Raw genomic sequence first — 18,036 nt, 5'->3', positions numbered from 1 at the left:
CTTTATCCAATTGTGAATAAGTTCCGATAAAAAAACCTTAACGCAGGCACTGAATACTCTGACAGTTTCGATAACTGCCAAGTTAATAGTCATTTGTGCGACCCTCTTATCTGCGGGTCGATAAATCGAGCAACCTGTCGTTCAGGAAAAACATCACAACCACTCGATTTGGTTTATCATTTTTACGTTTTAACGGCGAATTTAATAAACATAAACGATATCAGATTTGCGACACATGTACTCTCTCAATCAGTAAAACCATACGTGTATACAAATCTAACCCGGCCGAAGAATAAGATTCATCTGATCCCTAGTCTGATTAATATTGAATTATGGAAATAATTCTGAGCGGTTTATTGCTTTTTCAGAGCGCGCAGATTGCAAATACGCGAATTTTATCTATTTTCAAATATGCAACGGCGTTAGATAATGTTGACCTTTTACTGCGAATTATCGAACTAAATGATCAAAAACCTGCCACTATTTTATTTCACGAGCGAGTAACAAAGATCTACCAAGAAGCACGGGTTGTTATATAGTCAATTGACAAAGCATCAGGGTTTATTCGGAGTAAGGTATCTCATATATGCTTTAATATAAATCTATAAGAAAATTAATCACATGTTTTATACAGTGGATGTTCAACCGTAAAACCGATTTTTCCTTCTGAGATGAGAAATCAAGTGCTTGTATTTTTACGCATTAATTTTGTTAACTGTTATCAATAATTCATCTTGAAATCAGTGAGCCTCGTACCGCGGTGGTTTCGTTTTTGTTATATTTCACGCAATCCAATCCATCGAATTTATAAATACTTAATGAATAATATCATATAAGATCAGACAAGGTTCAGTTCAGGAGGAGGGTTAAGAATGGCGAGGATATTTTTTCGCAAATTGTATCTGATATAAAATGTTGGATTGTCAAAAATAGAGAATTGAAACGATCTAAAGCGCGGTGACAAAAATGGAAAATTGATTGTCGCAATGTTTTCTAGTATATTCGGTCGAGATTTCGCAGAGTCACACACCCGTATCAGTTGAACTGGATGTGATAGATTATTGTCCGCATATTGTAGAGGTCCAATAGGACACGATGGAATTATCAATAGTTCTTAGTTATTCCGATGCGACTTTAAGGCGAAGCAGCATGACAGCTCATAGTGTATTGGACAGGTTTCCACATTCACGGAGACACCATTGATGGTCTGAACTACCTTTAGCTAACATGAATCGCTTCGTAAGTAAACATCGGCAGTAATAGTAGATTCTCCATCTACAATTCTCTTATTCATTACTTTTTCAAAAGACCCGCTGCACAGAAAGCGATGCATTTCAATAGGTTGGCTTATTCCTGGATCGCCGGTTTGTTTGGGGTCACCATTCGGGCTACTATCGTAGTCCGGCCACCTTATCACAGGGTATCCCCATGATTTTATCACAGACACACCGTCGCCATATTGGACAACTCTTCGATTTAGCATAACAGCATCCACCACGTCATGAAATAACTCAATTGTGTCACTGATTCGTAATGCACATAACAAAGGCATATATCGACATGTGTCATATGTGAACAAAAATATTGTAGGCTGCGAATACGTTTTTAATCAACGCTGAAATTTGTCTAGTGGAGGAGCATAAGATATAGGGTTATATACTTGACATGAAAAGGAATATCAAATTTGCATTCTAGCTGGAATTTTATACGCTATAAAGACTTCATTTTTCATCGGTGATCAGTTTATTTCCGATTGAAAATTATGGTCGGAGTTATTCATTTCATTCCGACTACGGTAAGCAAATTGCTAACCAGCTGAACGCATAGTTGAATAGATAGTAGATTTTCTAAGTTTGTGTTATTCTCTATTTTTCAGGTAGAACATTATGAAGGAAAAGTCAAAGAACGCCGCCCGAAGTCGCCGAGAAAAGGAAAATGCAGAGTTTTACGAATTGGCAAAGTTGCTGCCTTTGCCAGCAGCCATCACGAGTCAGTTGGACAAGGCCTCAATTATCCGACTTACGACTAGTTATCTAAAAATGAGGGCAGTTTTCCCAGAAGGTAGGAACAAACGTTTTTTTCCCATTTATATAAAAGGCGTGTTTTGGAATAAGTCGGTAGACTGATAATTTGAATAACTTTATCTGAGTTCATTTTTTTACGAATTTATGATTTCTTTAAATGTATCACATGGCTTCATTTGAAGTCTTTAGACTAGCTAATCGGATGGGCTGACTCGTTTGAACGCCCAAACAATAACTGTTGCCTCAGGGATGGCTCCCCAATTGCTACTTGTATTAAGCGATTTCACTTGCTTTCTGGCGTTCGACCAATAATCCCATTACATCGTATGCTTATAATATTACGATTAAAATGGAATTAAGACCGCAAGTCACCCGCAGGGATGTTTTAACAATTAAAAATCAGAGAACGATTCTAGTTTGATGTCTGGATTCATATTTACATGAAATGTGATTAGTATATTCGGTTCCTATGGGAGGCATCATATCCCGATTCTCGTTTGTCATTTAATCTTTTGATGACAATATGGAATATATTGAGCATTACTTTTTAGTAAATGAAGTAAAATTGAATTTATAGTTTTGCGTGGCGCTCTTTTGAGATTAACCAAAAACTACAATATGTTATATAATTCCTTTTATACCGTTATTGCGTGTAAGAATATTTCCAATAACCGACTTGACGTTTGTAGGTTTTTTGGTAATTCAAAAATAAGACTAGAAATTCTTATTTTTCGGTACACATAGTAGCCTAATATACTTAGGCTTTTCACGAATCTAATCTATCAAAGTTTTCATGAATATGTGTACATCTAACCCGAGATAAATCCAAATTGTTCGTGACATTCTCGACATATAGCAATCCATCCATAGAGCCCTCGGCGGCAGACGACACATTTCCCAAGGTTAGAACCACACGTCCATCCTGAAAAAAAATCGTATGAATCCGAGACGATTTTCACCAGAGACCGTGACATTGATATGGTCACGTGACCGCAAACTCAAAAAAGGAAAATCTGCGTATGAAAAGGTGGCAGACCATTTGATATATGGGATGACACCATGTGTGTATTGCAGTTGTGCATCGACATATGTGAGCTTTTTTTCTAAAATAAACCGGTACTCGTACAGCTATTCTTTCTCTTCGGTTTTGCTTTGATTTATCAGTTTACGACGACTAATGATTTTAACGCTTGCATTCAGCGAATACCGTTGTAGATTTTTAGTTTTAATATTTCACGTTGCTGCAGAGCAAAGGTAAATTTGATAGAATCGTAAATTTCGCCGAGAAATAGGCATGTGTGGTTTCCTGATCATCTTACGATTCTGCCGTGTTACAGATAGCCATTAGTAATTTTAGTGAGGTAAAACTCAATACGTAAGACTATCTTTATCTTTCCCTCCATAAGAAATGTCCAAGCAGAAACTAGGTATAATATGATAGAATTGCTTTGGTTTCCTATTTTATCTTCATTACTTGATAATTCAAGGATTTATAAATCAGAACGTATGAGAGAAGTACAAGACACGACATTAATTTCTGTCTGCAAACAGCGCACCCGGGTACACGATCTCTCGAACCGATAAAAAGGTCACAAACTCGAGTAATTGGTGAAATCAAATAATAAATTGGAGACGCCATGTTTACTCTTGGCAGCTGGCGGAGTTCTCAATATAATTTAAATCAAATTTATTTAAAAATGACTTGTCTCTATCGGGTGGTATACGCCGAAAAGATAAAATCAATATCGCTATCGGCATTATATATAGACATCTACATTTTTTATCTGCACTATTTGAAAATGGGAAACACGGCAGCGGTATGTGTGTGGAAAAGTTTGATTTGCCCCCAGAATCTTCGGCCTCTGATGAATATCTCTCTTAAACTGGCTCGGTACATAATGTTGTCACTTCATTCACTGGCTGTGTACTAGGAAGAGCGATCATTATGTAGCCCTATGCACCAGGTGTCTTGAAAGAAACTGGCTCCGGATCCATATCTCGTCTGGTAAAAATCTACTGACGCCGTTGCTGTAATTTGTAATAGCATCATGCCAATGTCATCTTCACCATCTATTTTAGACCATTTTACGGGTTTAATCAATCATGAAGGACACAAAGGGCGACTAGTTTCGCAGTTATTAGCGTATCGGTGATCGGTATAGATTGTACTAGGGATAGGGACGAGGGAAAGAGGCTTCGAGGGACAATCTTGTCAGCCTGAAGAGGAGAATCTGTTCGAGTAAATTTTACGCCTAACTGATTTTCTGTCTCGGTGCTCAGTCGAAACAATTATCGTCTGATAAAAATATCCATAAGAATCACTGATGCTGGTAATAACCAAATTCAATACACCCCAGGAATACAGCGGTTGCACCAACAGCATTGTTATTTCATTCCCTTCACACGCACATTTGCTATCACATAGTACTCTGTTATAATTGCGAGTTTCCGCGATCATTTGGCAGTTGATGGGACAAATTTATTCCTGACACTTTCCGTGTTTGGTTTTACTACATCGGATCGGGCCGAAACAATCTAGCGTTTTACCTGGTGCGATGAGACCGAAACGATGGCGGTAATGATCCGTACCGCAACCATCCATCATCATTAGGCATTTGTACCCAAGAAGCAAATCTATTGAACCTTAATAACCGAATACGATACTGTTATTCATTTGAAAAATCGTAGTGCGCATATTTCAACTAGCCAACGAGCTTTGTAATTCATATTTTACCCACTGATAGTTGGAGATTTTGGTTACTTCTTGCCCCTTTGTGCAATACTGTCGATAGTTAGGTATTTGACAGCTGCTCGATTGCTCACTACTACGGCGTATGAATTGAAATCGCACCTCAATTATTGATATAAATGTTGATCTTGCATTGTCTTCTGTGTAAATCGAAGCGAAATAGAGAACGGTGCATTACCATTGATCTACCGTTGCGCACAAAGAGTGAGAGAGCTCGGCAAACGCATATCACTTCCACACACACACGGTTCATCAGATTACACAGCCATTGGATCCGCCAACAAGCCTTCTAATGGCCAAGGGTGACCCATTCATATTGTCCCAAGCTGCTCTGGTAATGATAACCAACTTAAATTCTATAATTGCCCAATGCAATCGGCCCGTCTTAAAAAATCACCCTTCCCGTGAAGATGACCTTGACCCGTGCAACGCATACGGTGGTGCGCAAGGTAGAGGATCAGCTCCTTGAAGTCCGCTCATTTCTTGATTTGACATGTTTCCTTCTAGACGTTATCTTAATCGAGCAACGTATATTCTATGCACATTGGGTTAAATTACTGAAATGAAGGTAACGCCACCATTTTTCATTAAAAAAACATTCCTCTGACATTTGAAATTCCATGCTTTTTCTTGTCCGACTAATGAAAAACCGACATCAAATTCTATAAATTTCATCACCATTCTGTGATGTGGTGAATAAAGAATATTACACAACGAGAATTATACTTGAATGTTATGTCCAAAAACGACAATTACTAAGGCCATTACAATTTTCACCTCATCCTTACGCCTCACATATCTATAAATCCTAGAGATAATTCTTGACATGTATACGCTTGAAGTTTTCTAATTTCACTCTTTAATATATATATATATATATATATATATATATATATATATATATATATATATATATATATATATATATATATATATATATATATATATATATATATATATATATATATATATATATATATATATATATATATATATATATATATATATATATATATATATATATATATATATATATATATATATATATATATATATATATATATATATATATATATATATATATATATATATATATATATATATACTATACTAGTTTTACTTTAGTTTCCATAATACGGTTGGACGAGGTGGGCCAGAGTACTTGCTATAATCAAGGAGTGATGCAGGAAGAAAACTACCGGGCACTAGCTGCTGTACGGAGCGGAGAGAGATGGATTTTGCACGAATCTCATTCGTCTCTCCGATAATTGCTAATCTCGTATTTGTACAGCATAACTATCCGAGAAATAATCGACTGATGTTGGCGTTTTTATCGTATTTCATTTTTCTTTTGTCGCCATTCAAATAAAAGCCATATAGAACGAAAATAGCTGCTGCTAGTGTGCGCGCGCGCGCGACAATGGTTGGGGATCCAGTTTAAGAGATGCGAGTGCAGTTCGCAGACGGAAGCTGACTGTTCCAGAGCCACGGACAACCATTTATAGTGTTATGATTTGTATTCAATAAAAGCTTAATTTCTCAAAACAATTCTGGAAACTGCTAAAGAAACTAATGCATTAGCTCCAGAAATATCAACATCAAACATCAAGTCCAATGATATCGGTCTTATTTAAACAAAATAATGCGTAATTGTTTAGGTTTGTTGGATATCATACATTTTACAGTTGTCATCTGATTAGTTTTTTTTGTGTATATACAAGTTCATTTGCACATTTCGATTGTATCTATTGCCAAGTTCTAACCATGGACGTAAACGAACATGTTCTAACTAAACTAAGATCGTGGTTTCATAAAGATGCAAAATCACCAGTAGAGACAGTAAGAGCTTAACGTTTTCCTTTTGAAATACCAAAAGCTCGCTATGTTGTCGCTAGTTTAATAACGATTCTGATGTCACATCCACGACGAATGCTTGAAGGCATAAAATGCAAATTTCACGATAGAATTTATTCAAATCGGAAAACCTCAGATTTTTGTTTTATTATCTTTATTTTGAACAACATCGATGTTTAGAATTCTAGCACGAAAGCCGACTCCGCGCATGACTGTTAAGTGAAAATCGCTTACCACCAGAGGCTAGCTTCTCACTGGGCAATGGTTTCAAAATCTGACTAATTCGAACTTACCGGTATAATCGGTTGGACTAATTTACCTCTAAGAAACATACCTAACTCGGAACCGTGGAGCTGGGTCCTGCGTTCCTATCAAATCAGCCCCAAAAATCGCTCGAAGCGCCACGTGTAACCTTGTTATTCAAATGCGGCTTTCATTTTTTGGGTAAAGATATTGCGAAATTTCAATCCGAAAAAAATATACGCTGTCATCATGCTGGAATAGCCGGAAGCAGAGTAACCGGAGTTTTTACTTTTGAAAGCCCCATTTATTGGTGGACATACAAATATATTTTGATTCACGCTGTACAGTTTCGGTATATTCGGTGAATGTTGCTAGGATTATGATGAAACAACTGCATGCGCGCCATACATGTCGTCAACGGAAATATGTACGACGGTTCAATATCGTGTTATATTGTTAATGCGTTTCATTTTACGAGTCACGCAAAATCTCGAAGTCGAAGACGTAGCGATCCCATCCAGTCATGCCGGAATAATTCATGAAGTTTAAACAGTGACGTGCGTCGACACTTCGTTCTCTTATTTAATCGAGGTATCATCAAGAAATGATAGGCCATAAGACTATAAAGATTAACGTTTTATGAACTGTTCGGGCGGTTATCGCGGTAAAAATGGCCCTCCGGTGTAATTGATATACTGTATGTCAAAATAAAACGTGCCGACCATTGCTGCGAATGTGCCGCGCGCAGAATTAGCCCGTTTTGTGTTGAGCGGTGGTCATGATGGGGCGAATCTATTCTTATTTTATGCAAATGGGAACTTAATTTTATTGGGGATCAGTTTTGCTCAGATGAGCACGTTGAGGCTCGAATGTAGCGCCTTTTATTGTTTAAGGCTGAAAACTGCGCGGCTAAGATCGTCCATTGACGGCAACATATTCACTGTCCATGTTTGCCAATGGTTTATCTTTGGTATGCATGAAACCATCGTCTTTATTTTTTATTCCGCAACTATTCAATACACCCGAACATGCGATCCCACGACGTCTGCGCAAGTCGGTCCGCGGTGCGTGGTTGAATTGAATTTTTTCGCTCAAAAATTTCACGTATGATTTTTAAGTTAAGTCCTGGTCTAGCGTCGACGTATACATCTGTGAAACACAATAGAAGAATAAATGGTCACCAGGCAAAGAAAATATTATTCATTCTAGTAAAAGTCTTCAATAGTCAATGAGTTGTGATGAAATTATCCTCATCTTATGCTATCGCGTGTCTATACAAAAGACGTTCCCTTAAGTCACTCGAAGAGAGTTGGATGCCTTGTCGAAATCTTCTATCTTGCCACGGCATCAAGCCGTTAATTAGAAATCCACTGTCATCTCTTTGTTTCGTAAATTAGCCTCATTTGTTTATCGCGAGTATCTGAACAAAGCTGTACGCCACTGGATTCTCAGTTTGACTCACTCGGGCAACAAGTCGACTATTGTTCGGAAGCCTTCGAGATACGGCACCCGGCCTTGTGCATTTTCGGCTCCGATGGAGTTAATATACAAGTACCAGCGCCAGGAAGCCCTCGAAGGTATAATTCCAATAACCACACCGTTATCCTGTGCAATGTTCTCGTTCATAATTACCGTTTATGAGAAGTCATCTTCTAATTGAAAACTACAGGATACGTATCTATGCGCTCAAAACGTCTTCTGTTGATAACGTTATAATTATTGGTAATCAGAATTTTACTATTGTTATCGCCTGCTCTTTATGCAAACGCTAACAAAGATCTTTATCATATGCCGCATGTAAAGAAAAAGCGCTATCGATGACTTCCCGTGCCCACCCAGAATCTTATATAAATCAGTTATTTACAAATTAATGCGAAGATGATTTAACGCATTCTAACAACTGATCTTTCCAGCTAAGAAATACATGGATGAGGGACAATTTCACTAATCTCCAGAATTTCACCCGGAGAAATTGGACGTATATATAATGATTTCTAAACAAACAGCGCCGCGATGAAAGATGCAATTATCCGCTGTTGAGATCATCATGTCAAATTATATACGTACACATTCAAAACAAGCCAGTGTTTAACGGCGACATCCTACCCATGATGAAAAGTTGACTATATGCGTAATGGCAGATAGTTACATTTTGACATAAGCACTAAATGCCCTTTCGTATAATGGGATGATAATGAAAATTGACAATGATATTTCCTGAATATGTATTTTTGCAAAAATATTCACCCCCAGACGAGTACATAACTTTAGGAGTTTTCTATTTTACCAAAAAGATAAGTATTATCGTAAAACTTGATGATGACAACAACGGATGTGCATTGCGTTGTGGCAACAGATTCATTCCATCGTTTCGAGTCGTTAGCCAAACAGATGGTGATGCGTCAGAGCAAGCAACAAAAAACGTCCTTTCGTCTTTAATGGGTTATCATTTCACTTAACAGAAGCAACATATGGCCAGGTGGGCGCGATCGATCGAATCCTCGGTCTTAAGAAAACTGAGAGCGTTCTTTGGTTGACGGAACTTGGGGATTGGATTTACTGTAGTTCTGTATTCTTTTTTCATGCACTATAATATCAGAAACGTAGACGTAGATATACAAAAACTGCCAGTAAACGGCGAATAAATTTTTCATCGAAATGAATTAAGAAACGAGATGCGGTTGAAGGCACGTACCTTCGTTTATTTCGTTGATATGAAACTGCGCGATCATGAATAAATAAACAAATTAACTGAATTTGTTAACATCGCAGCAGGTGAAACAACACGCGCTGTGTCGCCGCTTTTTGTCGACGGGCGTCAAAATTTCAAAAAACATATGGTTCTTTTATATCGAAAACCTCACGTAACAACAAAAAACCGAAGGTCCCATTTCTATGAATAATTTCACGTAGCCATTGTAGCCTAAAACCGCAGCTTATTGTTTGTATTTTTCTAACTTATGATGCAAAACCGTATTCATTTAATTGGATGCTCACAACTTAATGTATCGTCATTATTAAATTCCCGCAAATGAAATTTTAATGTGATTCCCAATGAGAACGATACACGGTTAGCAAACAAACGACGCAGTTCAACCAATGTAAACTATTTTTGCATTATCTGATAAGTCTTGTTGATCGAGTGACTTATCAGCGAAAGAAAAAAAAATCACAGCTGATTTTTGTCCCAAACGAAACCGATTTAACAAGTTAACCGTCTATCATCAGTCCTCAAATGGCGTCGTTATCAATAGTAAAAAAGGACATTAGGTTTTGCATTTCGCAGCCGCCTTTTCTTTTGTTGCATTACAATGAAAATCATAAAATCTATATTAAGTTGATATATATATATATATATATATATATATATATATATATATATATATATTACGAGTCGAGATGTCAAACGTTTCAGGCGATTTGTTGTTAATTTACAGAAATATGGCAAGTCACTGTACTGTTAGGATATCAACTTAATATAGATTTTATGATTTTATATATATACATGTCTAAACAATAAACAGAAACACGTGGTTCTATGGTCACTGGTGTAAGTATTGACGTCCATAAACGAAGGGAAATTGCATAGATAACTACAATCTTCAATATTTACGAGACTGTAGCGATTTTCATTGACAACATCACGCACGGTCGTGCTGTTGGTAATACGGCGTACTTCCGGTTTGTCACGGACACGGGGACGTTAGTGGAACCGGACAGCCCCGCACAGCCACTGTTCACCGAACTAGATCAAAGGGTCAGTGATTTATTTATTACGAGGAAGTTTCATAGTTTGTTGAAATAAATCTGTCTTATTAGTTACAGTATACATTATTCAAAACGACAACATATCAGTCACTAATCTGTAAGTTGTTCAGCAGATGAAGTAAACATAATATGGCCAGTTCTACTTCTAAGCCGAACGCACACAGCAAGACATGCACGTGAAACAGAAACGCTTTTAACTTTGTTTCATACCGTGTTAGATAGAAACGCAGCAATCATCTTTGGACGGAATAAGGTCATGTTTTTGCATGAATCGCGTTCCATAGTTTCATAAATGTGGGCGTTGCTCCGAAATACGAAACACTGTTTGTCGTGTTTCGGAGCACAATCAGTTCAACGCGTTTCTGTTTCGTGTTTCGGTTTTGTTGTGTACGGCCGGATAAAAAGGCTAGTATCGAGTTATTTAAGTGCATTTTCAATGTCCATGAAAAACGTAGAAATTCGAAAATATTTAGAAAATGTGTTACGTAGGACATCCTAACGTGGTCAGGCGTATAATGATTACCCCCCCCCCCCCCCTAGGACTTGATAATTCTATTGCAAACTTAAGACATGGTATGCGTAACTTTTATACTTTTTCTTTTTTAAATAACCTATATGAAATTTCTATATCGAGTATTCCTCCGATGGTAGTATTTTTGTTATTGACCTCGTCCCATTTTATTTAGATTGCATTGTAGATATTTTGCTTTAATGTGAAAATAATAAATTGTCATCATATAGTAACACAGGTAATCTTACTATATAATGACAATTATATAGTAACATAGTAACAACGTAATGTTTAAAATTCAATGTGTCACCAAAAATGAAGTTTTACCGTTGAATAACCTTTTCATTTCCTCGATAAACTTAGTTTTAGTGGTGAAAATATTTTTCATATCATCTGCATGTGTGAGTGCGTGTGTGCAGGCGGCGATATCGATGTGAAAATACAATTTCCGTCAAAATTAGCAAGTAAACACGCTTCTCCCGATAATGTTATACCGCATTGTTAAGATGAGTTAATTAACAGTCGTCGCTACACGCTTTGTCTTTTCAATATCGAACCTTTCGAAACAATCGACGAAGAATCCTATATATCTGTTGGCGAGACCGGCTCCGAGATGGCGACCCGATAAGTCATCGGACTGAAACATATGCCTTTGTAATAATCGGTTTCGCTTATGACGATTAGTAGAGAGGAGGGCTTTATAATAGCGTGTTAACTCACCAATATTTCACGCTAAATTGAGATAGTTATTCACAAACTGGAATTTTGCCCTCGGGGAGAGCGTTGATTATCTATGCTCGAACAGACTGAGTTTTTACTCTTCGCGAGTCCATCATTCACATATTTCCCGCAGCGCTAGCTGATAATAATGGAATGATGGCGGCCTTTACACGTATATTTCGGTCGTCACGGCATTTTGATATGGAACGAACGATCGTTGAAATAGCATCTGCAGTATAATGGTCGTTTCGTTATCTGTTGTTATTTCAGAAATAACAGATCGGGGTACACGCTAATTCACCCGGTGTTTCTGTGACTGTTTCTGTGTTCGATAAATTATTAATCTTGTTAAAAACTTAAACAATCGCCAGATCGTGCCATCAAAACGATCACAGACTGCAACCACCCTTTATATTGCAAAACGCATAACGTGTTTATTATAGAATTAACCATATGTTCTCGACCCACTAGGTGCTGCCGAATTATTGCTCGTCAACCGGGAGACCGCATTGCAGACACGAAAGTAAGAATCAATGGCCATAACTATAGACGGTCTACAACGGGTTAAATAATCGAACCGATTTTACTCTTGACTTTCGCTCACTGACGTGGAATCGGGTCCTTATGGAAGCTTGCTTAAATATTGTAATGCTTAAAGATTGGTTAATAGACATAAAGACATATGTACATTTCAATAGCGAAAGATTTTGTATTCGCATTTCCGACTTTGTTTGCGATCGTTGCATTTATTTTTTATCACTTAATAGCAGCAGCTATATAGTTTCTTGACGAGCAATCAGCAATGGCCAACACAATCGGTAAACAAAGTTCTGTTTGTGGATTTAATGTACATTTTTTTCTACGCGTGTCGACGCATTGAGAACCCCATTTCCATGTATCGTAGTCGCCTAATCGTCTGTGGCCGCTGCGATGAAATCTTGGTCTGGTTTCGGTCGTACAATTAGCGCCATGTTGGTAGAACTAGTGCGTTTTATATGCTGAGAAACGTTCCCCAAACAACGCTCAATAATCCCCTCGCTCGTAAAGTTGCCACAGCGGCCTCGCATATCAAACAAATATCAGAAATGAAACCTCAGTCGACGTTGAAGCTCGTTTATTAGAGTTTGTTGACTGTGATGATAGAAAATGTTGACTTCCCGCCTTAGGCCGCACTAACCTAATGAGAAATCCAAAGATCCTTTCGAAAATCCAAAAGGAAATTATTTCATTATGTCACACTTAATCGGTTTGACCAATAGTTGTGTAAGTTTAGACATTCTGATATGGTTCATTTCTTTTAATTTTTTGACGCAAGTGCTTAATATACTCTTGCTGAGTCTCTAATGTAACAAAAATTAGAAATAGAAATTACCAGATGGATTGATTGCGTCTTGTATCATCAACCCTCCTCAGAGTAACAGACATTGACTCGTTTTAGAGTCCATGGTGATGAAGCATAATCGAGCAGCATTTGATCAATTTAGAAAATAGAAACATCTGTAATAAGAATTGGCTAGTAGAAAATCGAACTGCCACGCATTTACCGAGCGGATTTTGCTCTTAAGATTGGTGACTATTTGATTAGCATGATAATGTTCCAGCCCTGTTCGAGGCGTTGGGAGTTCTGTCGGGTTGAAGTGTCGGCTTTGTCGGTTTCTCTGGACAAATATCTTTGAAGAAATATCGTATTCGTCGAACATGTCGGGCATGGCAAAGTCCAGCCAGCCTCGCGCGCTCGAAAACACGGGTTCAATGAAAAGAACGTGCTCCACACGTGACGGAAACACGTTGTTAAATGATACGGGAGACTTTATTAATTACCTTAAACAAATTAGGGCCGTAGTAATTCAAGGGAGGTAATCGAGAATAAGTGACGTATATTAGGTGACTTCACGTGGCGCCCGGCTGTCCGTCTTTACATGAAAATGTCTAGTCGACTTTTAATGAATCACATGACAACTGAACAAAATAATACTCCAACAAAATGATGCATTTTCAGTATACGGTGAGATCTTGAGTTTCATCTTTTAGATTTCCCACCACTCTTTTTGGATTTTTCTTTAATGGTAAAATTACCAAATGATTAGATCATTCAATAATTTCGAAAGTAGGTACATTGAGGATTCTCGGCGCGTCGTGGTGTATATTTCGCAAAACCTTTTAGAACATTAGCTGCCAAAAATAATTACTATAGTAGCATCAATCAACGTATATATTGATAGAAATAAAAGACCAAAAACAAATCGGGTAAAAACATCTAGAGTTTGTAAATTTGTAATCGTTACGTAAACGTTTAAGAAAATGGTGCAAAAATTGCAAAAATTACTAAGATTTGTATCATAAAAATCATCGAAGCTTGTGTTATTTGCAAATAAAACTTTATCGGCTTGATTGAGTTAGATTCTGGTGTTTTGTCCGTGCGGTGTACATGGTATTACAACTAATGAATGTGGTTGGAAAGAAGATACGGATTTCGCTCGCAAATCCGGTGAGCGCGAGTAACTGTCAGCTTCATTAAATAGATATGATTATCAATCAAGTTTAAGTTACGGCTGTCACCGGCGAGATAAAATCCTTGTTCGCGTCGTCGAAACATGTATTTTATGTCGCCCGAAGTTTACATCGCACTCGTGGGCACTTAGAGATCGAGTTGGCAATCTTCTTAAAGCCATGCTGTCGCTGCTACCGGATAAACGCGTCGGCAAAACATTTTACTAAATCTAGATAGAACTGTAATCAAGTCTGGATTTACAGAAATCTGAACAAACAGTCATTACTACCTAGTATTTGCCATCAAAACCTGATCAACTGCACCAGAAGCATTCTCACATGACCCGTCTCTATCTTATCACGTAACCGATTTATTTGACAATTTATTTTTGATTTACTTTTTATTGTTTTTATCTATCTTTACATCATGACAGATGGTTTATACGCGTTTGATGCAATATAATATATACTTTTCTGTGAAAACCTCACTATTGCGATTATGATACGAACAATTTTTGTAATCGTAGCCTGCAATAAACCAACACTCATTTGAAACACGCTGCTTGAACCATTTTTATTTTTAAAAATCAGGACAATTTCATTTCCTCACAGATTTGTTAACTCAAAAGATTAGGAGTTGCATTGTAATGCCAAAACCACAAGTCTTCGGTAAAATTTAAAGCTTCGAAATTGAAGCTAATACATCATAGGATTTGGCAGCCAGTTATAGGCATCTGGTTTTGTGTACAACCTCTACGGATGGCATTCAGTTTGTCGCGAGCAAACTGGCTTGTCATCATCATAATCCGTGCCATCGCTTCGGACGCACAGTTTTCAGTTTGTTCCCGAAAGACCGCCATTGTTTTACGTCGGTCTTGTCTATGAAAACCGCACAACTGCCGAAGCGAGCGGGAATTTCTCATCATCAACTCATTCTCGACTTAAAACGACTATCAATATTTAACAGATTCGCGGAGAACTAGGTATAAGGGCTCGACGCAGTAATAAATTGCATGCAATGAGAAACGTGACTGTCCATAAGACGAAGGCTTTCGACTGCAATGGTGTTCCAGTATCTTGGACATCATAAACAAACTCCATAAATCAAACACGAACGCGATGTCTTGCCGCGCGTTTCATTATTTCAATCGAAGTAATTTATTTCCGAATTATTCATTTATGTACTTTCTATAATTGAACGACTATCGGTGTGACATGATACTGTCAACGCCGACAAGTTTCGGGAAATCATGCGACCGCATTTCGAAGAATTATTACCACAAGCAAGTTCCGCAAAAAGCAAATCCGCTTTGCTTAAATCGTCGGTGACTATTTTCTAAATGTTTGACTCTTCACAACAAAGTTGTAGCCGATGCATCGCCAGCGACCGTGGCCTTATCAGTTTCGTGGAGATTTCTAACCGTTTTCGAAGAGTTTCATGGCCTTATCTAATTCGGAGAGATCTACATAAAATTGTCGCCGGCGATTATGACGGCGCTATGTGATCGTTGCATGTGCTACGAGGATTATCCAGCCCTCCAGTCGAGAGAATAACATCCATCCACCACAAATAGCCCTATCTCCAAGAAAATTATACAAATATGTTATTGATCACCATTTGGTCATTATCCCAATTGGATTAATTCAGGTTTGCTACTTGGGAACCGAAACATCCAATTGTTGTAGTTGCGTCAATAATCTCTGCTTTTATTAAACGCCCTGAATAGATTATGTAACGGTACGTGTTTATAATAAAATCAAAGGGACTTGCTTAATATACGCCATTGTCCTTAGTGTAAAAGCGTCGTATATGTTCGATTTAATTCATTCGATTGTTATTCACAAGCATGCGTTGTTTTTTTTCTTCGGCAATCCGTGTGCTTGGTATGAATCCAGGTAATAATGTCAGAGGTAAAATTGCCATAGGTAGAAACGCCATCATAATATGTATGATGCCAAAGCTAAAAATATGCTATAGGTATATAGTATATACTAAATGCCAGAAGTAGAAATTACAGAAGGAAATATACAGGAAATTGGGTGAACATGTGATTATTACCATTGGACATTTACCATTTACCATATTCTATAAACATCAGATCCAAATGACATGCACACTATAAGATTCCACATATTGAATGCACAGTTTTGAGACCATATTCTAAGAATTCTTAGATTAATGAAAATGCTGACCATTCATTTACTTGAATACAGTCATTCCTTATCCTTTGGATGGATATTGTGTCCGATAAAAAAAAGTTAGACATGGGCAAACAATTAAAAGAGAATCGATTAACATTGGACATTATACCGGTACATCAATTAGTATACGCATGGTAATCTTGATGTTTGAATTCAAAAGTCTTGGTTTTTACAGTTCAATCCTTGAACCTTTTTGAAAATGAAATTTGTTGAGTTCAAATATAGCGCTGAAATGAAAGTTGTCTTCTTTTCTTGTCGTATTTCAACAGATTTTTGTTAGTTTTCAGATGCTAAAGTTTATTTTCTGGCGATGAGAAACTCCTTTCTCGCGAGTGAATTGTCAATCGGTTTCTATTCGTTATGAGAGGTATAATTAATCCCTTTTGATTAAGACTTAATAGCGTAACCACCGGCAAGATCTTTTATTGGGAGAGTTTACTGAACGGAACTAATGGCTGCTGCTCTACCTTCGAGGACGCGATTCTTTTGAAGAACTCGCGTTCGTCGGCGTATGAAATACGCGTAATTTTTGCAGCATTGTAAGCGCCATATCCTCATGCTTTAATGACGCGGAAAAAGAAACAGTTCTCGCTCTATCTCTGCAGACGGCAAGTATGTGACAACCAATTACCGAGATACTGCGGCGTGAGCGTCAAGCTAATTGAGACACGAATCTCGCGCCTCACCAAGCACCAATCATCTGCGAGCTTTTAATGATCTACAGTGCCCAGGTTTTCGTGTGATAGGAAGCCTACCTTTTTGCCTTAATAATTTTGGTCGTTCTTGTTATTGGAAAAGTCTTTCGATGTAAAATCCTGTGTTAATGTATCTAGTATACAATTTTGAGACTTCTATAGCTTACAGGACTAAAATACTTCATCACTTTCAAAAGTGGAACATGAAATAACCAATCAAAAACTGAAAAAATCTGCATTTTGCGTTTTTCGCATCATCTGAATTTATGATTTGTCAGTATATTTGTGTGTTGGTCAAAATGAATATTTGTGTTGACAGTCGGCGAACGGGAAAGCAAATCTTGTTAATTTGCTGGCAAATCCCTGCTTGGCGTAGCTCATCAGTTAAATGTGCCACCGAGAGCGTCTATACATAATGAGATTGGGGAACGTGTTTGGGAATAATCCAGCGTTCATCACGAACCCATGTTTTATACGATTAACTGACAAGACGCCCAAGTGCAGACCGCGGAACTGCACCGCCGAATAATGCAGTTCTCCCGCGAGAAAAAGCTCTGATATAGACACCGTATTAACAGTGGATTTATACCAGCGACGGTTTAAGATATTCGGTCATTAGACGGGTCTTATCGTATCGAATTAGTTAAATATCCAGCAGTCAAGAGTTATGAATGATTGGATGGTATTCAATGTTATGCTGTGTCGGTATATCTGGATTCGAAAGGTTTAGCATTTTTTGTCATTTTCTTTTCTGAGTCATTGGATGAATGTTGATTATGA

General features: G+C 37.6%; 1 protein-coding gene across 1 annotated transcript in view; it reads left to right on the top strand.

Moving 5' to 3' along the window:
• The window catches only part of LOC141910497 (single-minded homolog 2-like), a 44,576-nt gene that overhangs the window by 13,593 nt on the left and 12,947 nt on the right, over positions 1 to 18,036 (top strand). The window contains exon 2 of the mRNA XM_074801193.1: positions 1,877 to 2,061. Within this exon, the coding sequence (XP_074657294.1) occupies positions 1,887 to 2,061 (175 nt within the window). The 5' untranslated portion in view covers positions 1,877 to 1,886. The remainder of the gene's footprint in view (positions 1 to 1,876; positions 2,062 to 18,036) is intronic.

Source organism: Tubulanus polymorphus, chromosome 1 (assembly GCF_964204645.1).
Source record: "Tubulanus polymorphus chromosome 1, tnTubPoly1.2, whole genome shotgun sequence".
NCBI lineage: Eukaryota > Metazoa > Nemertea > Palaeonemertea > Tubulaniformes > Tubulanidae > Tubulanus > Tubulanus polymorphus.
This window is presented reverse-complemented; position numbering and strand designations above follow the sequence as displayed.